The sequence below is a fragment of the Dromaius novaehollandiae genome, chromosome 2, assembly GCF_036370855.1.
Source record: "Dromaius novaehollandiae isolate bDroNov1 chromosome 2, bDroNov1.hap1, whole genome shotgun sequence".
In the NCBI taxonomy this organism is placed as follows: Eukaryota; Metazoa; Chordata; class Aves; order Casuariiformes; family Dromaiidae; genus Dromaius; species Dromaius novaehollandiae.
The window spans coordinates 103,928,008-103,951,361 of NC_088099.1; the positions used below are offsets into that span (position 1 = coordinate 103,928,008).

Here is a 23,354-nt window from a genome sequence, read left to right on the forward strand (position 1 = left end):
ATAGTCAAGCTGTAGTCAAGTCAGGATTCTCAAACATGGTTTAAACCCAAATCTCCTTTTTTAAACTTTGAATCCACTTTAGTATAGTCACTGCCTAGTCTGTCAAAAAAAATTGTACCAGATACACTGATCATTTTGGGACCAGTGGCATTCAAGCTCCTCTAAACATGGTTAAGAAAACAAAAAAAAAAAAAAAAAATCAAGCCTTCTTCCTTCACTCTCATTTTGCTGTAAATGGCACTTTAAAAACATGCTTGAGGATAGGCTCTGAAAGTAAACACCATGTTCTGAGAGTCCAGAGCAAACTGAGCTAAGAAAATTGGTACTATTCAAAAACTGGTGTCTGTACCTGTTTAGGCCCACTTTTTCCTGTTAAAATGCTGTTACTGATGCTGAGCATGAAGCCCACGAGCCTCAACAGTTAGTTAAGTGACTTGTTAAACTCTGACAAGGTCTTCTGAAGGCATCAGTTTGCCTGAATGTTAGTTGAACTGGCAGACGATTAACCCACATTTTTCTGAGTTCACTGATAAGTTAATAAAGGCTTACAGATGATCAATTTATGTAAAAAGACTTTCTGTCCTCACTGCCTTACTTTAAGATAAGAACTTTCTGCTTTTTTGATAGTCTGTTCCATTTTGTATTGTTCAGGTAGATTTTTGTCTAATAACAGAAGATATTGAAGCAGATTCTGAGATTCTTTTTAATCACTAATGGCATAGTTTTCTATTGTTGTTTTCTGTATATAACAGAAAATATTCTTTTCTTCTCCATCATTCAAACTCAGTAGCCCTAAAAAAGTAAATACCAGGAACTTAGACTTCATTAATGCAGAAGGGCCATAATGGAACATAAAACCAATAGATTTTACAAATGTTTTTGCAAGGTAACTAAAACCTTGTATCTGGATGGTTTTAAAAAGTAATAAAATTCATTGTACACTGTTGTCATTCCTCACACTTCTTGTCTCTAATTTTTAGGCTTACAATAGAAAATAAATTTTATTTAAGAAATAAGAGTAATGAGGATGTTTTTGAAATGGGCAGCATTTTCTTATTTCTCTAAAATTCTGACTAGATGTATAAAGAGGCAGAATTTTCATGATAGAAAAGTGAAAAATTACTGTTCTGTAGATCAAATGTTAACAGAGTAAACTAGTGATTAAGCATTCTGCTGGTCTGCATTTCATATAATCATTACTTTTTAAAATGTGACTAGTTATGAACTAGATCTTGCATGATATTCTAACATGGCAGCTGTGTCTCTGTGCAAATTACAAAGGGAAAAAATCTTTTTTTTTTTTCCCCAAAAGCCCAGAAGGAATCAGCTGAAACATAACATGTTAACATTTTTAAAATAGTAAATATTCTTAAATATACTGGAATTTAAATGAAACAACATGCTTTTGCCCTATTGAAACAAGTCAAAATTATTAAGCTTCTTTTAGATTCCAAACTTTGTTGAAATAGATCTGCTTTTACATAGTGTTATCAGGGTTGGTTTGGTTGGTTTGATGGAATTACTTTTTTTCTGCTGGCAAGTTCTTTTCCCAGAATATTCTGTCCAACTCTTATTTCAAGTATCTACAGGCTGTTTTACAGCCAATCCTTTTCTTACCGCAAAGTAGATTTTGAAATTAGTCTTGATTTATACTGCCCTGATAGCAGAACCAAGCCTTTAGATGAAGATGCTTTGAGCTAGAAGCACACAAAACTTGCGAAGATTGTGAAAACCAGACAGGCTACTGTTTAATTCATTGGCATATAAAGCTGTTAATATTGTATACAGAGATGAAAACTTAAAAAAGAAAAAAAAATCTGTATTTGTTTGTCGTGATTGGAACCTGTAGGACTATGATTTGTTCTAGAAACAGCAAAACATTAGTTTACTGCTACTGCCATTCAGTGGTCTGTAGGTGATCAGCTGGTATATCACTGCATAGTTTCTCCTCTGTAATTTGGCAGCATTCTAGTTAATGCTTGGCTCTTGCATTAAATCCAGCATTTTCCATACTAGAGAGAGCTAATGTCTTGTTCTCCAAATGTTAGTTATGTTATAGCTCAACCCAACTTCTAAAGCAACTTTTTTGTAATTTCTTATATTTTGCTTTGTTGTTGTTTGATCAGTGCAGGTACAAATATTTAATGTTTTGCATTTACTTAAAGTATCTTAAAATCAGCATATTTGTTTCTTCTCTAGTCTTAAAAAAAAAAAAATAATGAGATTTTTTTCCCACTTAATAATAGGCGAGTGCAAGCTCTTTGCATTCCAGCAATTCATCTGCATATGACTGCGGCCACCATGCAAGTCAGCCAGCAAGATTTTGAAAAGGCTCAAGAGCAGCTGAAGCTTTTGAAAAAGGATCCTGGGAATGAAGTTAAATTGAAGCTCTACGCTTTGTTTAAACAGGTGGGTTTGACTTGTTTTGTTTTTAAAGGGGCAATTATAATCTGAGGGGATGGACCCATAAAATATATATTTAACATGTGGGCTGTTCCAACGTATTTTGTCTTAACAAGCTTTTCATTTCAAATGGTCAAATTCTGTTTTCAAAATGCTAGCACCTCAAACTCTGCCTGCATTCAGAGGAAAGGCAGACTGTTTCATCTTGTAAAATGCCCTTTGAATAGAAACCTTATTCAATGGAACACAGCCAAATTACATCCACTGTGACACCTTCCATATAATATGCCCTGTATTGATGCAGCACAGGAAAATTGCTGGTGTCCAGGAAAAATGAGAATGCCACATGCTTTCTCTTAACTTTGTTTTATCTGCAGACAGTCAGCTGGTCCTGTAATCTAGCACTATTGACATTTGAAAGTTGACTCTGTGTGTGTGTGGGGGGGGGGTTGTTTTTTTAATTCAAGGAACTCTTTCTCCACACTTACTCTGAGTAAAGGTTATTCTTCACTACAGCATAGAAGGAGACTCTGTAGATACAGCTGCAAGTCCTTAGGGGGATTTGTACTGGTATTTAGGGAAGTATTTGTGGATCAAGACTGGCTACAGGGTCAGTACAGGCTGTGGCTTCTTATATTGAAGAAGGCAATCAATCATTCCTTTAAATAAAAACTTCTTAAAAACAATAGAATGTTTCAGGTAATTTCAGCAACTAGCAATAATAAGCTCATAAATATTTAGAGTTGTCAGATAGAAAAGATATGTTTATCTCTGATAGTGTACCTTTCTTCAGGAAAATTGATTATAGAGTACTTTAGGATAGCTGGGAACTTTGCAGGTCATCTTGTCCAACCACCTTGCTCAAAACAGGGCCAGCTTTGAAGTTAGTTCCAACTTAATAGATCTTAGGCAATGATATATTTGTTCAAACAACTTACACTTCTAAAACTTTCTTTTAAAATATATAGCTTTCACAATTTTGAGATAGGTTGCTGAGAACATATGCATGTATATTTTGAAGTTAATGTCTCTTATTGGTTAGGGGCATCTGAAAGCCCAGCACCAGCTATTAGGAAATGGCAAGCATAGAAGTTTCATGGTATGCAGACTGTCTGAATACAGCCCAACAATTAGATTTTCCTTCCCTCAGAGCTGAATTTTGTATTCTGATCACATACATCTTCCTAAAGGCTGTTTTCTTTTCTACCAAGACATCTGAACTTTAATCAAAGATTTAAATAAGTTTGTTTCACTTTCTTTCCAGGCTACTGAGGGTCCCTGCAATTCTCCAAAACCAGGTATGCTGGACTTTGTCAAGAAGGCCAAATGGGATGCATGGAATTCTCTTGGCAATTTGTCTCAGGTGATGATATCTATAGTTTCATTTAGGTACTTTGTGAATTACTGTAGCTTCAAGTGCCTGGTTTCTAAATGAATGTTGTCTTAACATACTATGTGCTCACTGAGGGCCTCTGCTTCAGACACCAAAATGTTTTGCACTGTATTCTCATAATCATTTTAATACTTTAATGTTTGGAGAATTTTTTCCTGTGTAAGCCTAGTTTTAAATTATTACTAACAGCTTCCACCAGTGTAAGAGATCTTACGTGTGGGGTAGCTTACAATAAAAATGTAGTTTTTAACATTATGTCATATTCTACTGTTTCCTTTAAGAGAGATGGACTGAGCCTCACTCTTCTTACAGATGTGTTCCTTGACTTGTGATCCTTCTCTCTGTTGTTCTCACAGATCTTACTATTATATGGAGGTAGACTGAAACTCTGGGTCGGGAGGAGGAGAAAACATTCCATCTGTAGCAAGTCCTACCAGTCATTAATTATTCTTATCCATTCTTTCTGTCAAATACAGAAGTACAGGAATTAGATGCCCTCGGAGGAAGGTTAAATGGTGAAGATTTGTACACAGTTTTGCTTTAGCCAAAATGAAAAGTCTACCTCGAGAACAGAATTAGGCCTCTCTTGTGATTTCACATACTATTAAACCTTGTCTATCTGTCTCTTTCTCTCTCTCCCTATTTAGACAAAGAACAAATCCATGAATCCAGCATGATTATTGATAACTTTGTCACCTTAAAAAGTTGGTCTCTAACTAAAAGACTAGAAAAAAGTGGCAATAAAAATGGTGTATTGAGAGCCTCTTTTCATTCTTGCTCAGTTGATCTTGAGATCTTTATTACCTTTTACAACCTTTTGAGAAGTCTTTACCTCAAGCGAAGTGAGCAGGCAGAATATAGAGTAAAAGGTACATAAGTATTCTATTTTCATGCAGATTGTCTTAAGTCTGATATTACACATAGCTATTATGCATAGCACAGTTTCTTCTGCTGGTAGTAAATGAAGGAAACATAAGCTTTACAAACAAGCTGTGTCACTAATGCATTAGGCCTCCTGTTCGGGAATAGTTTTGGAAGTTAGTCTTAGATACTACTTAACACATAGATAACTACTTAACCTTTTTTTTTAATTTTTTTTTTCCACGTGCTTTGGGTTATTTCGTTTGTGTGTGCTGAAAGGAACTCAATGAGGTCAGGATATCACTGTGGGGGAGCTGGGGAAAGGACAGGAACTAGGAAAGGTTTTGTGGTCCCCTCCCCCCCCCCCCCCATGGCACTGTGCATCTCTTCGGAGTAGCTAACAAATACTCAAGGAGAAGATTCTACTCTTGAAGTTATAGTGGAGAGGGAATAAATATTTTCATGTACTAGAGATTACAGAAATTCCTGAAGTATAACATCATTTCAAGGAAATAGATTGTAACAACCAAGCATTTACAATTCTTTTTAATCACTACTTACTGTAGACATGGGGGGGCAGGGTTCTTAGGCCTTTGCATGTCATGTCTGTGCTAAATGCTAACTAGCATCTGTAAGCAATTTTTAAATGCCATGGACCCATTTCAGTATTCTTATTTCCAGCAAAACATAATGTTCTAAAACAAAAATTTTTTTTTTTGTTGTTGGAGAAATGCCCAACTGGAAAGCAGCAATAAAGGATTCATGAATTGAAGTGGGTAAATGCTGTGATTATGATAGAGGGCTTTCAGGTATTCTCAGACACGGATGGGGGCATTTCTCAAAAAAATTGTCATTATCGTCCGGCATTTATGCACTTTATCTTGCAGATCCTTTGTTGTGATTAAATCCACCTGGAAGACAGCAATCTGCAGTATTTAAATACAGTACCTTCTTATTTTCACCTTAATTAGCATACTTTCTAATGGAGAGATTTTTTTTCGTTTATCCTGAGGTCATGCACCCTTTTTTTTTTTTTATGGCTTCCCATTTTAAGAATAGCAGAACAAACTGGTTAGGATTTCAGCATTTGATAATGTTGTGGGATTTTTCTCTTTGCAGGATAATGCCAAACAGAAATACACTGAGCTTGTCTCAAGTCTGGTCTCTGCAGAATCTTCTAGCCAGGTGAAAGATGCTGCTCCAGAAGAGAGCAGACATGATGGCTATGAGACAATAATAGTTACTACCAAAAACAACATCACAAAGATAATGTTTAACCGACCTGAGAGGAAAAATGCCATCAGCCATAAGGTAAAGAAACTGACTTGAGAGGTTTAACTGTTTTTTCTTTCATGGGTAAGTTACTCAAGCTTTTAAAGGATCATTGCTACAGGTTTAGCAAAACTGACTGAAGCATAGTGATCTGAATCTTATGAAGGTTTAATGCCTTGTCTCCAATGACAGTCTAAGGTATAGAGATGCCATACAAAGTCAAACCACTCTGCTAACATTTTACAGGCTTTTAAAAGATTGGGGTTTGCTGTGCCTCTTTTTTTTTTAAGTTAGGATAGAATTATGGTCAGCACTAAACTGAGACAGCAACCTGTAGGAACACCAGTTTGCTTTTTGGAGACAAGATTTGACTATAGTCTTGCTTCTAACAAAGAATGTGGACAGCCTCATTTGGCTCAGCAGTGTTGTATTTGTGTCTAGATAGTTGTCCTGTTCCTATAGCTATCTTCATGAGGAAATCCATCTTGTTGGAGAAGCCACGTAATCATCCTGTTTCACAACTGCAAAAATGCCAGAGCTGGGACTCCCCCCCCCCCCTAATTCTTTAATATATTATTTTGCCCACTTGTCATACTACTTTTCAGGTTTTAAAATAAGCTGTTTCCAGTTAATGTTTATTTCACAAAAGACCTTATTTTGACCTTTAGATTTGCATTGGAAGTCTGAGTATTGCAAGCTTGTGTCTTTATGGTCAGAAATACTTTGTGCCATACTTAACTTCCTGTGGATGCACATTTTCTATGCATTTAAAAGAACCATACTTAAACTATCTCTCAAATTCCTTGTTGTCAGTGTGGATCTCCTTTTTATGATCTCTTAAGCATCACAACTGTTCTTTGTTGATTTTCCTCTTATGCAGATGTACAGAGAAATTATCAAAGCGCTTGAAGAAGCTGCCAAAAATGATTCTACCATAGCAGTTATTACTGGTACTGCATTTTTTTTATGCCTCTCTTACATTCATTTTATTTTATGCCAAAGTACAGTCCTGACATGAGCTATCTACCTGTATTTAGGCTAAGACAGAATTGTGTATAAGTGAGGAAATTGCTTCCTTTAGTATAGACCAAAGGTTTTCCAAAGTGTTTTGGCAAAATTCTGTCAAGATGGTGTTTCAAATTCTTCAGCAGGCTTGCTGCAAGATGAACATGGGATACTCTAAAGATTGTATTACTTTTAAATAGCTGATCTCTCTGCTCTGCAGCTTCTTCACTATAGCTTTTGGAGTTCATCTGGATGGCTTTAGTCAATTTTGTCTACCTCTGTCATGCATCAGAACATATTAAAAACAAACCCCTCAAATACTGCACTGGAATGCCCAACAGAAGTTTACAGTGCATCTTTACTTATGATCATACAAAAAACTGATAACTGATTTTGATTTTTCTGTGGCTGTCTTGGAAAAGAGTTGTCCAGACAAGCTGCAATCTGGCCCACCTGTATACATCCCAGTCACCAGACACATGATGTGTACAACTGGACGACTGCAGCCATAGTGCGAAAGGGCAGTCCGAAGTCATGCTGCCTGTGAAGTCACGCTGCTCTGGTGACATCATGTTTGAATTCTAGAGAGGACTCTTTGGTCTGTTTCTATCTGATACCAACTGAACAACATTGTGGCAAGGGCAGGTGAGAGGAACAGAATGGCTGTGGCAGGCTCTGCCTGTCTGGCTCATCTTCATTGCAGGTAGGTGTGCTCTTGCGCATGCATTTAGGAAATTAGTCAAAGCTTGAGGCTTGCAGCTAAGTAGTGTGGACATCAGGTGATTTGGGCTTGAGCCAGTTTACCCTTTGTCACTTATGAGGTAGTTGTGTGTGTTCATGTCTGCTATTTTCTTTACCATCACCCTCATATTCCCAGGACACTGAATTTCCTTTCATTAGCAATGACTAAGCACAACAATCCTTACAGCATGAGAAAGGCTCTTCACACAGCTGGAATGTGTAGCAAGTGCGTAGCTAGGAGTAAACTGCAAACTCTCCTGCACAAACCTTTCTGTTCCCTGTGAACTCTTACTATCTAAGAGCACTGCAGCATAAAGGAATACATATACTAAACAGAAAAGCCTGATCCTGTAAATGTCCTCATGGAACAGAGGATGATTTAGAGAATTAAATCATGCAGTCATTGTCCTCTGTAGCTTTTAAATACTCCTTGCTTTTTGCAATGTGCCTCAAACTCTCTTATACCTTTGCCAACAGGTTATCTACTTTCTACTGAAAAATACATCATTCAGTACAATGATTTCAATGCAGTGCTGTCATTCTTCTCCTTAGACTGCTATGCCATTTTCCCAATAGGACATAATAAAAGTGAAACTTGCACTACACTTTAAATAGGTTATTCTGTTTACTTCTGAATCTTGTGTCAGTTTGAAGGGGAGTGAAGGGAGATGCATAAACTTATACATATGTATGTGTATGTATGTATATTTTTAATATATACATTCTTTTTGTTTTAAAAAATATTTCTTACTACTTGCTGTGTGAATGATTGTGAACTGACAGAAGAAAACTAAGCAAGTACTCAGGGAAAGAAAGAAATGACGCACTTTTCATCTGACAGTATTATTCTAAACTGTAGATGTCCTTTAAGATACTGTTTATACTTTGAGACAATTCCTCTAATTACTTAATATTGTTAGAATGAAATTCTTTTGTAACTGTAATGCATGGAAGGTCTTTTATCTTGTCCACTCAGAAAACATTGGTACATTTATTTATGTGTTCTCTGCAGGAAATGGAGAGTACTATTGTAGTGGAAACGATCTGAATAATTTTACTAATGCCGAAGCTGGTGAAACTGAGAAGATGGCAAAAAATGGAGCAGTACTACTCAAGTAGATCATCTTGGTTTCATATATACATAAATTACTGTAATGGGTAAAATATGATTTGCAGGCATTGTTAGAAAGCATGACAGTAGGGACTGAGTTATGCTAAGTACAATACATCCAGTTAGATGACTGTGTCAAAAAGTCCTTGTGTAGATGTACACTGTGAGTTATGTGGGAGAAGTAGTATTAATCACATCAAATAAAAGAGGAAATGAGATGCATATTAGAAATTTTTTTTTAAGTACAGTGATGCTAGAGACTTGATTTTATCTTTAAGCCCCAAAGTATGTGCAGATATAATGCTAAAAACAGGATTTTGTTTTTATCATTTGTAAACTACAATGAAAAAAATGCGCTCTCTCTTTTTCTTTTTCTTTTTTTTTTTTTTTTGCCTATCAAACAATGCACTAGCATGTTGCTTTGAATAGAGACTAGGTGCAGCAGGCTTGCCCAAAATGGCCCAGGAAGTCTGATACCTTAGTTCCATCCTTGAGTCTCAATCTATATGTTAAGTTAGTTTATCTTCTAAGGTCAAGGAAGATGAGGGACATCATCTGACACAGTGGCTGAAGTGGTTCTTGGGACAAACAACAGTCTGTCTTTCCTACTCAATTTTAAGCAGATTTTGTCTTCCTTTTACATCTATACGTGACGAGAGATGCTTGTGGGTTTGGATTCTTACCTCAAGCACTTGCAATTGATGAAATATGCAGAAAAGCAAACGGTGGTTTTGATTTCTGTTTTAAAGATGAATTGCAAGTACTCAGTTTTGTGGCTTTTACTTATGCAAGCTATCTGTGGATCACAGTTGCCCCTGCAAAGTGACAATGACAACAGTCCTAAACTGTTACAAAAATGTTATTCAGCAGTATCTGACAAGTGTTCCAGCCAGCCATGCTTTGTAGGACATTCATCACAATGCACAGTCTAACATGTATACTTTATGATCTTTCACCTTGCTCTTGTCAGAAGACTGTCTTTTTTATCCTGTTAATATTGCACAAGTGCAGTGCTTCATTACAACTGATGCACAGAGAGGCCGGAGAAGTGGAGTCTTTACGACTGTTCACTTTTGAAAAAAATATATTTTGAGAATATATTTTGCACTCTTTAGATAGTGAAGCAGCTGTCAAATATAACAAAACACTCTTTTTCAAACCTATACAGAAGAGCACTAGGGAAATCTGTGTCGTGGTAGCTGCTGGGGCTTCACTGCAGAACAGAATCTGTGAAGAGAAAGAATATCCCAAGAATGGAATTGGGATGGATAGACAGGTAGGCAGGTAGGTAGGTAGACAGGACAAAAGATTGTTCTTGGTAGTTAGCTGTAGTCAGTAACCGTAGCTGAAGAAGAGAGCCCTTTCATAAGTTGATTGCAGCATCTAAGAAAGCTGGGCTGACATGCACATATTTGGTTCTTGGTCAGGACATAAAAGTATTTCAGGTAGTGCTTATTTTCTTTGTCAGTATTCATTTAGGAAAGGATCAAAAACATATGCTGTCTAGGATATAGCCCATGATTTTTTGTTTTGCAGTACCTAATCATGTCTGTTTGAAAGCAGTTTATATTTGATTAAAAAAAAAAAAAAAGACTAGGATGCATCTTACTCTCACATTCTGTTTTTCCTTCTCTCCAGAGAGTTTGTGGCCCACTTTATTGATTTCCCTAAACCACTGATTGCAGTGGTGAATGGCCCAGCCATTGGAATCTCTGTAACACTCCTTGGATTGTGTGACATTGTCTACGCTTCTGACACGGTAAATACATTACATAGCTGATCCAAAGACAGTATTTAAAGGTCTTTCTGTAGCAAGTAGTATTTGGTTCAGAAAAGCACACACGAGTGTAAGAACTTCTTATGTCACATTGAAGAACACCTATATTAATTAGCAACATAGGGTCATGCATCAGCCGATGCTTAACATGCACGGAACTTCTCTGCTGTAGTTACATTATTGAGGTACTGAGCTCCAGTTTAGAAACTTTTTACTGTACCCTTTACTGTATCAAAAGGTACAGTAGCTGATGTGAGATGATAACTGCAAAGCCACTTGAGCCGAGGTGGGGGGTGAGAACAAAAGATTATTATGGAATGGAAGTGCAGTAACTAGCATGTTACCAAATCTATGTTTAAAGACAACTCGAAAAGCTGTGGTTTACCCAACTCAAGATTCCTTTTAAGAAAACTTGCCAAATGTACAAAAAGGCTACATTAAAGCATAGCACAGAATCCTATTATATCAGTTATTTCTTGTTCCCTCTGTTCTTCTGTACAAGGTTAGTAAACAAACATAGAACTTAAGCCCAGGTGTTAAATCATTTTAGGCAAGCTGTTGCTTCTTGAGCTGGAAGTGTCTATAATGGGTGGTACTTTTAGAATCCTTCTTCAGCAGCTGTGTTGGATTTTTTCCCCTGAAGTTCCTGCTGGGTCGGTGGTTTATCACTATGAGACTTAGGAAAATTGAGCTGCAAGGGTCCTTGTGCTTGCCTCAAGACAGGATCAGCTAGGACCATGTCACTCCTGACATGCGATTGTATAATGTACTTGATTTATTCAGTCTATTCCAGTCTGAGTCTCTCTTTTGTTAGAAGCTTGTTGGGTTTTCCTTCTCTCTCTCCCCTGCTCCCCACCATCTGATCTTTCTGGCTCCAGGCTGAACCTATTGTTTCTTGTTTATGGATTTAAAGAACAGACTTTTCATTCTCCCTTGCAAGAGCCTCCGGTATACTTAAAAACTATTAGATACATCTCAAGTTTACCTCCACTCTTTCTGTCAATTCTTTTTGGAGCTAAACAAGGCAATTCATTCAGTCATTCCTCATGTGCTTTCTTAGACCTGTGACCATGTTCCTCTGGACTCTCTCTGGTCATTCCAAGTCTCTCTTGAAGCATGATACAAACTGGACACATCACTCCAGCTCATCTATTACCAATATAAAATAGAGAAGTATTTCTCCATGTTTTGTGGGTGTGTTCCTGTTTTAATATCCCAGAATGTCATTTGATTTGTGTACAACTTGTGAACTGCTATAACCCCTGGATCCCTTACTGTAGAATTGCCAGTTAAACAATTATTCCTGCCAAACTTTACACTTGTCCATATTAAATGGTATCTTTTTATTCATACTTATCCAATCTATTGAGACTATTTTGAATTCTAATCACTTCCCCCTCAGCAGGATATACCCTGCAGCCATAACTTAGCGTAGGCTTAGCTGAAGATTAATCCAAAAAACCATTAAATGTTTTGTTATTTTGGCATCCTGTCAGTAGCATCCTTCTCACTTGAGTAGTGGACTCATATTTGGACTTCCTTTTCTATTATGTACATAATCACTGGTAGGTGAATCTTACTTTGTGCCTTGTATTTCTCATTTTTTTTAAATCTCTGCATGTTCATACTACTCTCATTCTTAGTCATCTGACCTAGTTTTCACTTCCTGTGTACTTGTGTTTAAAGTCAGTGAAGAGCTTATCATTTAGCTGAGACAATGTTAGGATCTGCCTACCTGCACTAGGACAGCTTTTACTTGTGCTCTTTGAACAGTTCTTAGAGGATTTCTCTAGGGTTTAACTGAGCCTTTCACCTAGCCTTTCATGAGAGCTTTCCTATTATCTTTGAGTTTATTGAAGTCTTCTTAAAGGTGATTCTTCTGTCTTCTTCCCTTCCCAGGATTGTAAACTCTCAGGCAGTGATGTCATTCTCATCCAAATTATCTTTTAGTTTCACGTTCTCCATCAGTTTGTTTGGAGCGCCTTAGGCACTGGCTGCTTATTCCAGAAGTAGCCTACTTCAGCATGTTCAGGCTCTGTTTTTATTCCCAGCTAGGTATTCACAGAGCAGATTATTGCCAGCTATACTTATGAGCCACTGCACAGACCAGTCTGACAACAGATCGGCGTTCTTGGGAATCAGGTAAAATTGCCTTCTGCTTGGATCTGGCTGCAGTTCCTGGGGCACCAGTGTGCATTGCTGGTATAGTTCATCTCCCCTTACCAGGGGATATACCAGGGTTCATCTCTCCCTATACCAGGACCAGTTATACCAACTTGTATCCTGGCAGATGTTGCCTAATGTTTTCTTACATACTTCCAATTATGTGTGTGTCACATTCTTGCTTAGGAAGGCTATTGATCTGTCTTACTGTAAGGCTATCTGTAGTACAGTAAGACATGCTTACCTTCTATTACAATGAAAGCTGCATTGGCAACTTTTGCACTCATCATGTATCAGTTCATATTTTTAAATGGAAATAAAATTGAGCATTTTGTCTTCCTTGCCCGATGTTGATGTAAGCTGTCAAAAATAAAGTTCTGCGGTTCAGTTTTAATTTGCAATTAGGGTACTGTTCTGTACAATCCTAAGATGCATTTCTGTCACACATTCTTTTTAAATTTGCATAAAATTTGAGGAAAGAAGATTCACAATGACTTACATTTTTCAGCAGTGGAACAAAGTCAGAATGTGCCTTCAGGCAGCAAGGTACTGCTTAGCTGTAAATTATTTGGCTATGTACTTAATAACTTTTAGGGCAGGTGTGTATGAACATCCTTTCTGTAAAGATTTTGCACATGCAAGTTAGTTTTTTCAGGTGTTCCATTCAAATAAGATAACTTCATCAATGGGATTATTAAGATAAGGAAATCACATTGCATAAACAAAGTCAGTTCTTGTGTGCAGTGAGAGGATGAAGCTTTGTTACCGGATAATATTTAAAGCCTATTATGGTAAAGGTTCAAATATATCTCTTGTGAACTCTGTTACAGCAGAAGCTTTAAAATGAAAACTAAATCCTAATACTTTTGTCCTGTGAACTGGTTCTGAGGTTTGCTTTTTTTGTTCTTGTTTTTACCAGGCTACGTTTCACACCCCATTTAGTCAACTTGGACAGAGTCCAGAAGGATGTTCCTCCTATCTATTTCCAAAAATCATGGGCTTAGCCAAGGTAAGAACATCTATACTATATGTGGGATCTTTTGACCTTTCTGTGTTGGTATCCTCAAGTGGGGTCACAGCAAGAGTCCTCAAAGAAAGCTCCTGTTGACATCTCTTGAACCAAAGATCAAGAAATGTGATGACAGTATCAGCATAGGCACCGTAACAGTACTGAACACTTCTAAGTCCATGCTGGTATGTTGATGAAAGTTTTCTGTCTTATAGCATCCTCCACCAGAGAGGAGAAAGATTTAAATCTTCAAGCAGCAGAGCAAGTACTTAATAAACCTCAAAATATCAAGGCTAGTCTATTCAGTGAGGTACAGCCTACCAATCCCAGTTTTAGAAATCCTGGAGTCACTGTAGGAAGTAGACAAAAAAAAAAAATTTACGATGAGATAACTTCAGGTGACATCCTTGGAGCTCTGCTTGAACAGGCATGTAGACTGTTGGTGGACAGTAGGAGCTGTGTTCTTTTCAGAAGGCAGACATTAACAACAAAGAGACTAAAACCATGTGAACTGGAAGCTTGCACCTTTCCTGTCAGATTCCTCAAGTCTTGCGTCTCATCTAATCACACTCTCTGTTTTTCTTTATTTAGGCAAATGAGATGTTGCTTTTCAACAAAAAGCTGACTGCAGCAGAAGCCTGTGCCCAGGGACTTGTGACTGAAGTCTTTCCTGACAGGACTTTTCAGAAGGAAGTTTGGGCAAGACTAAAAGCTTATGCGAGCCTTCCTAAAAATGTCAGTACTTTTAAATTTTCTCCAACTTGTAAGTCTGTAATTTTCTCAGTCCTCCTACCAGACTTACCCTGTTCTTTGGTTTCACTTCATTCTTAACTGAAATAAAGCTCAATATATTTTTTCAGAGACAGGTCTGTTGCCGTTCCTCTGCTGCTGACAGAGAGATATCTCTCTTCTACCCAAATGAATGTGCGCTTGTCTCTGTGACCCATTGGCAGAAATGCCTTAAAGATTAGCTACTTAATCCACTTACAGTCTAGATGCCCTTGTCTTGGATTCCTCCTTTTAGATCTTTATTTTGGCAGTAATTTAGGTTTAAGAGCCTTAATGCTGATTCTACAATATTAATTATACTAACTGTGTTTTTTGGGTGCTTGGGATGAGGCTGGGTGGGTGGCTTTAGTTTTTCCTGAATTCACTCATCATGCTCACTTCTAATAGCTCAGGTTTTGCAAAACTAATTGAGTCACAATGATACTATGATGCATTGGACAAGAAGGGACAGTTGTACCAACTGTCGATAATGCAAGTTACATTTGGCACTGCAGTCAGTTGAACAGGTCTCACTCTTTACACCCATCTACTTTGATTATGAGCACTGAGTGGACTGATGTTTTGCTCCCCCATGAGTCCCCATCTTATTAGAACTTGTAGTGATTAAATGCAATAGTTAGCTTGTGGGTAAAAGACTGGCTTAAAATACAATGTTGATGCAACTTAGTTTGAGTACAACTGTGTATTTATTGTGCTATTTCTATAATGTTAAAGTAAGATATAGAGAAACAAAACTTCCTCATTCATGTTCCTCATTGGATGCAAGTATTTTTTCTCTTTTTATGTTCCAGTCCTTGGCAGTGTCAAAGCAACTGTTACGAGGTCTGGAAAAGGAGAAGCTCCATGCAGTTAACAATCAAGAGTGTGAAGTCCTCAAGGAGAGATGGTTATCTGATGAATGTCTAAATGCTATTGTTAGCTTCTTTCAGAAAAAATCAAAGCTCTAATATTTACCAGTAGGGTAATCTACCTTCTGACAATAGCTTTACATATCCTTATCTTTAAGAAACTTCGTTTTCAAATAATAATTCTTACCCCTTCTTGATGCGGTATATTTCTAAGTACTGTATTAAAACAATGTTGTGTGCCTTGCAGCCACTATGGATATTTAGGAGATACCTCTCCAAACATTTCTGATGCCAAGTACACTGGATCCTTCCATTTGTGATGCTGAGAGAAAAAAAATTCACTACTTCATAGGCAGCAATGACAATTCTGAATAATTATTAGAGCTGACTGTCTTCCAAAAGAAGCAACTGATTCAATAGCACTGTATTTCGATAGCTCTTCAATAACTGACTTATGAGTCGTTCTTTTTATCCATCTGTCAGGCAGGAAATACTGTATTAATGTAAAAAATTAATTAATGTCTTGCTGGTTCTTACTACTTCTGTAAAGCATCCTCAGTGAGGGAGGAGGAATCTTTTAAAAAACATTCCTGGAGTTGTATTACTCTTGCTTTTATAAGAAGTATTCACTTCAGAGACCACGAAATAAACTGTTTACCTGGCAGGGTTTATAGGCATCTTCTTAAGTTCTTCGTTTATAATACTAAAAATAATTCCTTGCCTCAGACAAGGGCAATATTTCTTCCTCTTTGATAGTACTTTGAAGGAAATGGGTCAAAACAGTTAAACTAGCAAATTTAAATATTAAAAGTGCTATAATGGTAAGTTTATAAGGCTTCTTGGCATCCCTGCAACCAAATTAGGATCTCACTGTGGTAGCCACTGAACAAAATAGTAAGTACAAACTACTCTTTCACCAGAAGAGTGAATAAATACGCTAGGGTAAATTCATTCAGATACAAGCTTGTCAAAATTAATTTTCTGCGCAAAGAAAAAGATGTGAATTGGTAGCTAAAGGGAAAAAATAGGTAGGTCTTCTCCAAGTCATGTGTCTGGCTTAATGATTTTTGAGTCCTTGGTTGCTCTCCTGGCTGACTAGAGATCAAATGCACATATATTGCATTTGTGTTTTAAGTTCAGCACTTGCAGATAATCTGTTTTCCTCTGTATGTTCACAACCTATGATAAATTTTCATCCGTTCTTCCTCCCCTTCAAAACACTCTGACGCACATGCTGTTACTAATGGGTTATTGTCTTTTACCTATTCAGTACCTTGCTGTAGGTCCCATCAGTCTACTGGTTGAGAGATTTGATGTATATAAGCACATTTGTCAAACTATTAGGAGCTCTTGAAATGCTCAGAATGGTTTGACTGATGTGCTAATACACCTAATAAAATCTGTACTCTTCAGGAGTAATATAAAGCTAGAGTGCTTATATAGCAGAGCTCTCTGCCTTCTTAGATCATGATTATCTTTTTCAGTTTCTGTGCACTCCTGGCTGCAAGGAAGCAAAGGCTAAAACTTTCTTCTAAATGAGAACAGGTACACACATTGCCTCAGAATTTATCCTTTTACTCATCAAGACTACAACTTGTGTTGCCTTCACTGATGGCCTAACTATTCTTCCTTCAGCCTACTCACTCTTCTTTCAGCCCCAGCTGGGCTTACAATTTTCTGTTTCACTGCTACTGCTAACCCACAACTGAATGATTTTTGATGAGAGTTTGTGCTCATATAAAGCTGTATTTTGGCTGTTAGTAGCTGATACATCTTGCGGCAAAGAAACTTTGTGTTTTATTTTGCATTTGGACCAATTCTGCTCTTATGTGATTCAGTGAAGACCTAAAACACCAGACACTTCAGAATGGGCACAGCTGAGTGGGAAATAAATACTGTATGTAATCTTAAATACCAAGTAACAATATGAACTATGAACAAGAGTGGCAGAGAAACAGAATGGTTACACATTGATTGCAGAACAATGGATAATCTTCACTGAACACTTCTTTCATGACTGACCTTATACATATATGTGCATGTAGCAGGCCATGGAATAGAACAGCTCTTTGAAAGCATACACACAAATATGTTTATGAATGTGTATATACATATGTATATACTAATGCAGGCAAGGAATAATATCCTCAGAAGTGCATGCCATCTGTGACATTTAAAAGCAAATTTTACAAATAATGCAGTCTGAAATAGATACTGGAGTTGGGTATTTACTTATTTACTGTCATTTCAGTCTGAACAATGAATAACACCAGTAAAATATAAGTTGTCTGCAATGCCCATTGACTCAAATCCTACACATTCCAAATCCTCTTCAGACCTTTTGATTGGACCATAATGTTTTCATGACAGATAGCATATGTTAAATTCTGAAAGCAGGGTACCAATAAGGAGTAACAGCTTAGATGCACTTAGTGGAGCACTGTTACCTTATTTGGGAGTATAATTTATAATTTGCTGTTCCATCAGGAAGCAAATTATTAAACTTAAATGTTACTAGTAGCCATTTTCATCTATTTATTGGCTCCAAACAAAGGCTTTTCACTTATGGTATCACTCTATAACAGTAGTTAGGCTCTCAGCAGACAGAATTCATCAGTACACAAAGAGAGAATATGGCTTTATAAAATGTCCTCTGAGCACTGCCAGCTGGTAACATTTCAATTTAGGGTGACAGAACTGTCTGAATTTCATTGAATTGATCATTGCCAGTGTGTAGTACAAAGAAAAGAAGTTTCAAGTGTGCTAAAACCATGGGCTTTAAAGTAAAGCCAAGAATTGATAAACAATTAAAGAAAGTGGAACTTGACAGTACCAAGTATCTGAAGAGAAGGCAGTGCATTTACATGAGTTTCCATAGGGTTTCAGATAAAAAATGAATATGCAGAGCTAAGTTGATCAGCAAGGCTTAGCAACAAATAGTGAAAAATATTGAACAAAGTAAATGGAAGCAAATAGTTTCAGAGAAGGAACATCTTCCAAGATTAGCTGCTGGAAGTACTTGTTTGTTATTTACGTAAATTATACTTGCATGAAAACAAGCTTCATAGTATAGAAATTTAATCATAAAAGGAACTGTAAACCTGTAAGAAACTCTGAAAGTACCTGGACCATGTGTGGAAAAAAAAGATGAAAAAATAATACTGTAAAGTGAATTGTTGAAAAGTTGAGAAAAATGATGTATGTTCTTATTCCACAAACAGAGAAAGGGAGACTGGAGCGAAGAAAGCAAACAGGATACCTGAATCAGTAAATTAAAGCATAATTGAGGCAGACCAGAATGTTTTCTCTGTACTGGGTCTCATCCACAATACTGAGTTTTCATCCAGTTTATAAAAATACATACTCAATATTAAAAAGTGTATCAGGAAGCAGTCTGGACAAGCTAACAGAAATAACTGTGCCTGCAAGGCGGAGGTTCTGTATCTACAAAAAATAGTCTCACATGAAAAAAGAAGGCAGCTTGCCTTCTTGAACACACCAGTGCTAGATCCAATGGAACAAACATAATTTCAGTCATTCGTATCCAAACTCTGATTTGACTGAGATGATGAACAAAATGTGAAGTTCTAGCTCTGTATCTTAAGGATGTTAAGTCTTACTTTGACTAAGCTGAACTAGGCCTGCCTTTTACATCTTATTTATTACACAGGAATAATTGATACTGTGGCATCAAAGATCTGTCCTGACTTAGGAAAACTTGACTGAGATCTTCCTAGTTGAAAGTAACTTTTTTTTCCCCTCAGAACACATGCAGACATTTTTGTTGTGAACTTTATGGTTCTAATCTTAAGTGTATTTTTCTACTAATAGCTTGGTATTTCCCTTTTTTCTGTGAAAAATCCAATCAAGGATAGTATGACTTTTTACTTCAGCCATTTGAGAATTAAATAACCAAGCCAAATTTTTTCAAGAGAAAATTTCTTTGCTGTTCACAGACATCTTTTATCACTCACACAAAATAGGGGTAGAGAGTTTACCAGGAACAGGACAGGGTCAGGCTGCTGAAGCTAGGTAGGAATTTAGCTCATGTTATTGAAAGGAAATTGTGGAGATGCAGCTTTTACACATCAAGAAAAGACTCTCAGTGGTGAAGAGCTGATAGTTGTGAAAACTTTAATTTTCCTACTATAGATTCTGCTCTCAAGAGAACTGTCTTGAATAATAAAATCCAGATAAAATGGATAAAAAGTGATAAAGTCAGAAGATGGCTTTCTGTTTCTGGCCCAGTGTAGTTAGATACATACAAAGTAAAAGCCCTGGTGCAGCAGGTACCTACAGAGACTGTAGAGGGACAACACCCTTCCCAAAGCAGAGGTTGACATAGATGCAGGTGTCTTTTCTCAGTGCTAGTACGAAAGCATCAGAGGGAACAGCCCTGGGGACAGATCTGCTGGAGCAGAACAGCCTGTGACCAAAAATGAACGGTTTTGGGTGCTGCCAAGACATGTGTGCTGCACAGCTGACACACACACCTGCTCCCAAGCAGAGATGTTTAGCCTAGGTGTTACGTACAGGCATAGCTGCCTTGCAAGGTGAACAGCTTTTAAAATCCAGACACCTCATCTCTATCATGGTGCACTGGTATTGCGATTTAACGAAGAAAAAAAAAGTGAAAGATGGGGAAAAGAGAAAACAAAAAGTGTGGGCATGTATTACTCAGCTACGGTACAGCAGTTAAACTGCATGCTAAGCCATATTACATGGATTTAGCGTCCTTCTACCTACGAGTGTCAGTGCAGGCCACAAGAGATGACCAGCGAAAACCTGTCTGCTGTCACACACGTGAAGGCAGAAAGCGGGACGAACAGAAACAAAAGGAGAATAACAAGGTGGACATGTACAGGGGAGGGTGGCACTGCCTGAGAGAATGCAGGACCGTGCGCCTTGCTGACCAGGAAAGACAGAGGAAACCAAAATAATTTCCTGCTATTATGAAATAATTTGGAACCAGCCTGAGGAGGACACATTTAATGTGGACGTGAAATCTCAAAAGGCAGAGCTGAGTTTTCCAAGTGCGGGGTTGCCAGCTGCCCCCACCCGGCGTGGCTCCGGGCCGGGACCCCCGGCATGGTGGCAGGCCGCGGCGGCTCTGCGCGGGGCTGACCGGCGGCGACCGCGGGAGAGGAAAGCAGAGCAGCGGGAGGCCGCGGCGCGGCTGACACGGCGGGAGGTGGAAGAAGGGCAGAGAGAAGAAAGGAAAAGACCGAGGGGAGGACGCGAGGCAGGAAGGCGCATGGCCTCCCTGTCACCGCCCCCCTCTCCCCCCGCTGAGGCGCCGCGCGGGCGGCCGTTGGGCACAAAATGGCGCCGCGCCTGCGGGCGGTTTGAGCGAGCAGACTGGGGGCGAGAGGCCTGAGGGGCGTGTCTCTGGCCTGCAGCAGGCACCTCTGTTTGGAAGTGATGCGGACTGTGCCAGTGCCTTTGAGGCTGGGGGATAAAACGTGGCCTTGTGGTAAACTTGTGTGTGCTGAGGAAGATTTGAAAGCGCATGGTCTAGCATGAGTGTGATGGCATACCTAGCATCTGGGGTGTTTTTCTGTTCTTTTTTTGCTTAGGCAAAAACTTGAAGTTTTACTGTGTCCGTCATTGCTTTTCATTTCATGTATCTGCTGCATTAATTGTTCTGAGTAATACCAAGTAATTACAACATGCCATACAGACATAACAGACTTTAATGCTTATTGCCGAGAACTGCCCTCACCTTCATTATGGCTTTTCTTTGTCCATACTTTTTTTTTTTTTCTTATCTCCAGTTGTTGTCCGAAAAGCGGATTCGTTGCCCGGTGTGCAATAAGCCAATAATTACACACTCCGGAGAGACATTTGCTTATTTATTTCAGAGTTGCGCAAGCCTGGGTGCTCGGTGGTTTCCTACAAATCAAGCACACCCCTCCAACTTTTCAAGTAGCATTTATACAAACAAATTGCCAGATTTGCAACTTTCCCTTTTACACTGATTAGTTAGTGATTTCTTCATTCCCCGGGTCCCACCCCTGTCTCTCAAGGTCCTGACGAGGGGAGATAGTTATTCCAGCAATTAATGCTGCCCCAGCGGGGACAGTAGGTGTTATCTCCCAAGGTCCTGACGAGGGGGAGATAGTCTAGACCCCTTAATTAACATTGTTTCAGCACTGAGAGGAGGTTTTGCTTCCCAAGGTCCTGGCGCCCAAGCAGGCCTTATTTCAAAGCCTTGACATCCTCCCTTTCGGAGTGTGGGGCACAGGAATGCAGACTGCTTGTAACTCCCTTATCTTTCCAGCCTGCACCAGCTCTGGGGCCCTTTCTTACTGAACTAGGAGTGCGGCCTAAGGCTTCAGCAAATGTAGCTACTCATGCTAAGCAAGTTTTATCTAAGTGGCTACCTCTAGACAGCTTCAGACTTAAAGAATGGTTCTTTTTAGAAAAGAGAGACAGAAGTTACCCTATTCTACCTAGTTCAAACATTCTTTCTGAGCTTCCCAGGGTTGTCTTGTAACACAGTGATGTCAAAACATCCATCTGTTAGACCCTGTTTCAGTAGTGATAAGGTCACACAGGCTAAAATTGTAACTTTCTGATACCACGATGGGTGTGTGGCCTTTGGATTTTTGCAGATACAGTTTTACCTTGCCTTCTTACCAACTTCACCTTGTGTTCACAAGCAGAATGGCAGGACAGTCTAGCCAAAGCTTTTGTCACTTTGTGTTTTTTTATGGCCTTTTTGCAACTCCCTTTGATAAGCTATTCCAGATATCAAGATAAGATATTGATAAGAGAATTTGGGAGTCAAGCGCAGGATTCTGGATTTGTGCTAACAGTGGTTTGTTTGGAGGGTAACTCTGCCAGTACACTGTGCCTATGCTCCTTGGCTCAGAGAAACACTTTTTGTTGTTTTGTTTATGGGTGCCTGGTAGTACAGTGGTGGTATATGCAATTTTGACATTGTTGACATAGCCAACAATAATCAGTAATTTTTCAGTCTTGGAAAACTCTTTATCAGTGACAACATTTATTAGGTTTAGTAGTACATAAGCTAATGTCACCAAATAGACTTTGTGTGTTTATGATACATTTATCTGTCCAGGGGAAAGATGCAACTGTTGATAAGTGGTTAATGGATGAAATAGCAGAAACAGGGTTTTCTTGATCAGTGAATTCTAGTATATCATTTACAGTAATGGAAGATGAACTCTCATTTTCTAATGAATTAGGTCTGGTGTTTGCTTTTGTGGCTAGCAATGAATAATGAGAATAAATCAACATTGCTTCTAAAGTACTTCTTTGGTGTTTTTAGTTAACTTTTTGGGAAATCAAATCAGAACTAATCATTCCTATAGATTGTCCCAGATAGTGGCTCACTTCTTTTTCTTTCACAAAAGAATTGTTTCTGACTAGCAGCAATGGCATTTTTACACTTCTTATAGGTGTCTGGCATTAAAAACTACAAAACATGACTGCTGAATCTCTTTAAACCATTTCTATATACTTCATATAACAAATTAACAAGGAAACAATTTCAGAGAATTTCTTCTGAAATAAAGTATTTTTTTAATGGTGTTTATTATAATCAGATTGTGAAGATGACATCAAATGTTACTTTCAAAGTGCATTCCCTTTGGAATATTACCATTGGGTATGTGTGTGTTGCTAACACAGGGGATGCAGAATACAGTAGAATTCAGGTCACACTTGGCACAGTTACACATGTGCTTAATAGTCTATATTTCCTTGTTTATATAGAATTATGAGTAAATAATCAAGTACATCACAGAGAAATTGCAATGGCAAGATATACAAAAACAGTTTTGGATAACAAGGCATTATAAGTTTACACTGGATATAAAACTTGCAACATTCATTGATTGTATTAATTATACTTAATATGACATGTTTTGTTAAAAGTAACTGATAACAGCAATTAGAAATCCAAAGTCCATCAAAAAAGCAATACTCCTCATAAAAGACCATTGTGAAATATTAAT

General features: G+C 38.1%; 1 protein-coding gene across 3 annotated transcripts in view; it reads left to right on the plus strand.

Annotated features, from left to right (window-relative positions):
* ECI2 (enoyl-CoA delta isomerase 2) overlaps window positions 1-16,041 on the plus strand; it is a 30,337-nt gene extending 14,296 nt beyond the window's left edge. For 2 of the 3 annotated variants that reach the window (XM_026114833.2, XM_026114834.2), the window contains exons 2-10: window positions 2,247-2,409; window positions 3,668-3,766; window positions 5,777-5,968; window positions 6,810-6,879; window positions 8,688-8,790; window positions 10,425-10,545; window positions 13,646-13,735; window positions 14,327-14,470; window positions 15,316-16,041. In XM_026114833.2, coding sequence (XP_025970618.1) covers window positions 2,247-2,409; window positions 3,668-3,766; window positions 5,777-5,968; window positions 6,810-6,879; window positions 8,688-8,790; window positions 10,425-10,545; window positions 13,646-13,735; window positions 14,327-14,470; window positions 15,316-15,471 — 1,138 coding nt within the window. In that variant the 3' untranslated portion in view covers window positions 15,472-16,041. Of the gene's footprint in view, window positions 1-2,246; window positions 2,410-3,667; window positions 3,767-5,776; window positions 5,969-6,809; window positions 6,880-8,687; window positions 8,791-10,424; window positions 10,546-13,645; window positions 13,736-14,326; window positions 14,499-15,315 lie in introns of all 3 variants that reach the window. The other variant, XM_064507089.1, reaches the window with a different exon arrangement.
* The last annotated feature ends 7,313 nt before the right edge of the window (window positions 16,042-23,354 follow it).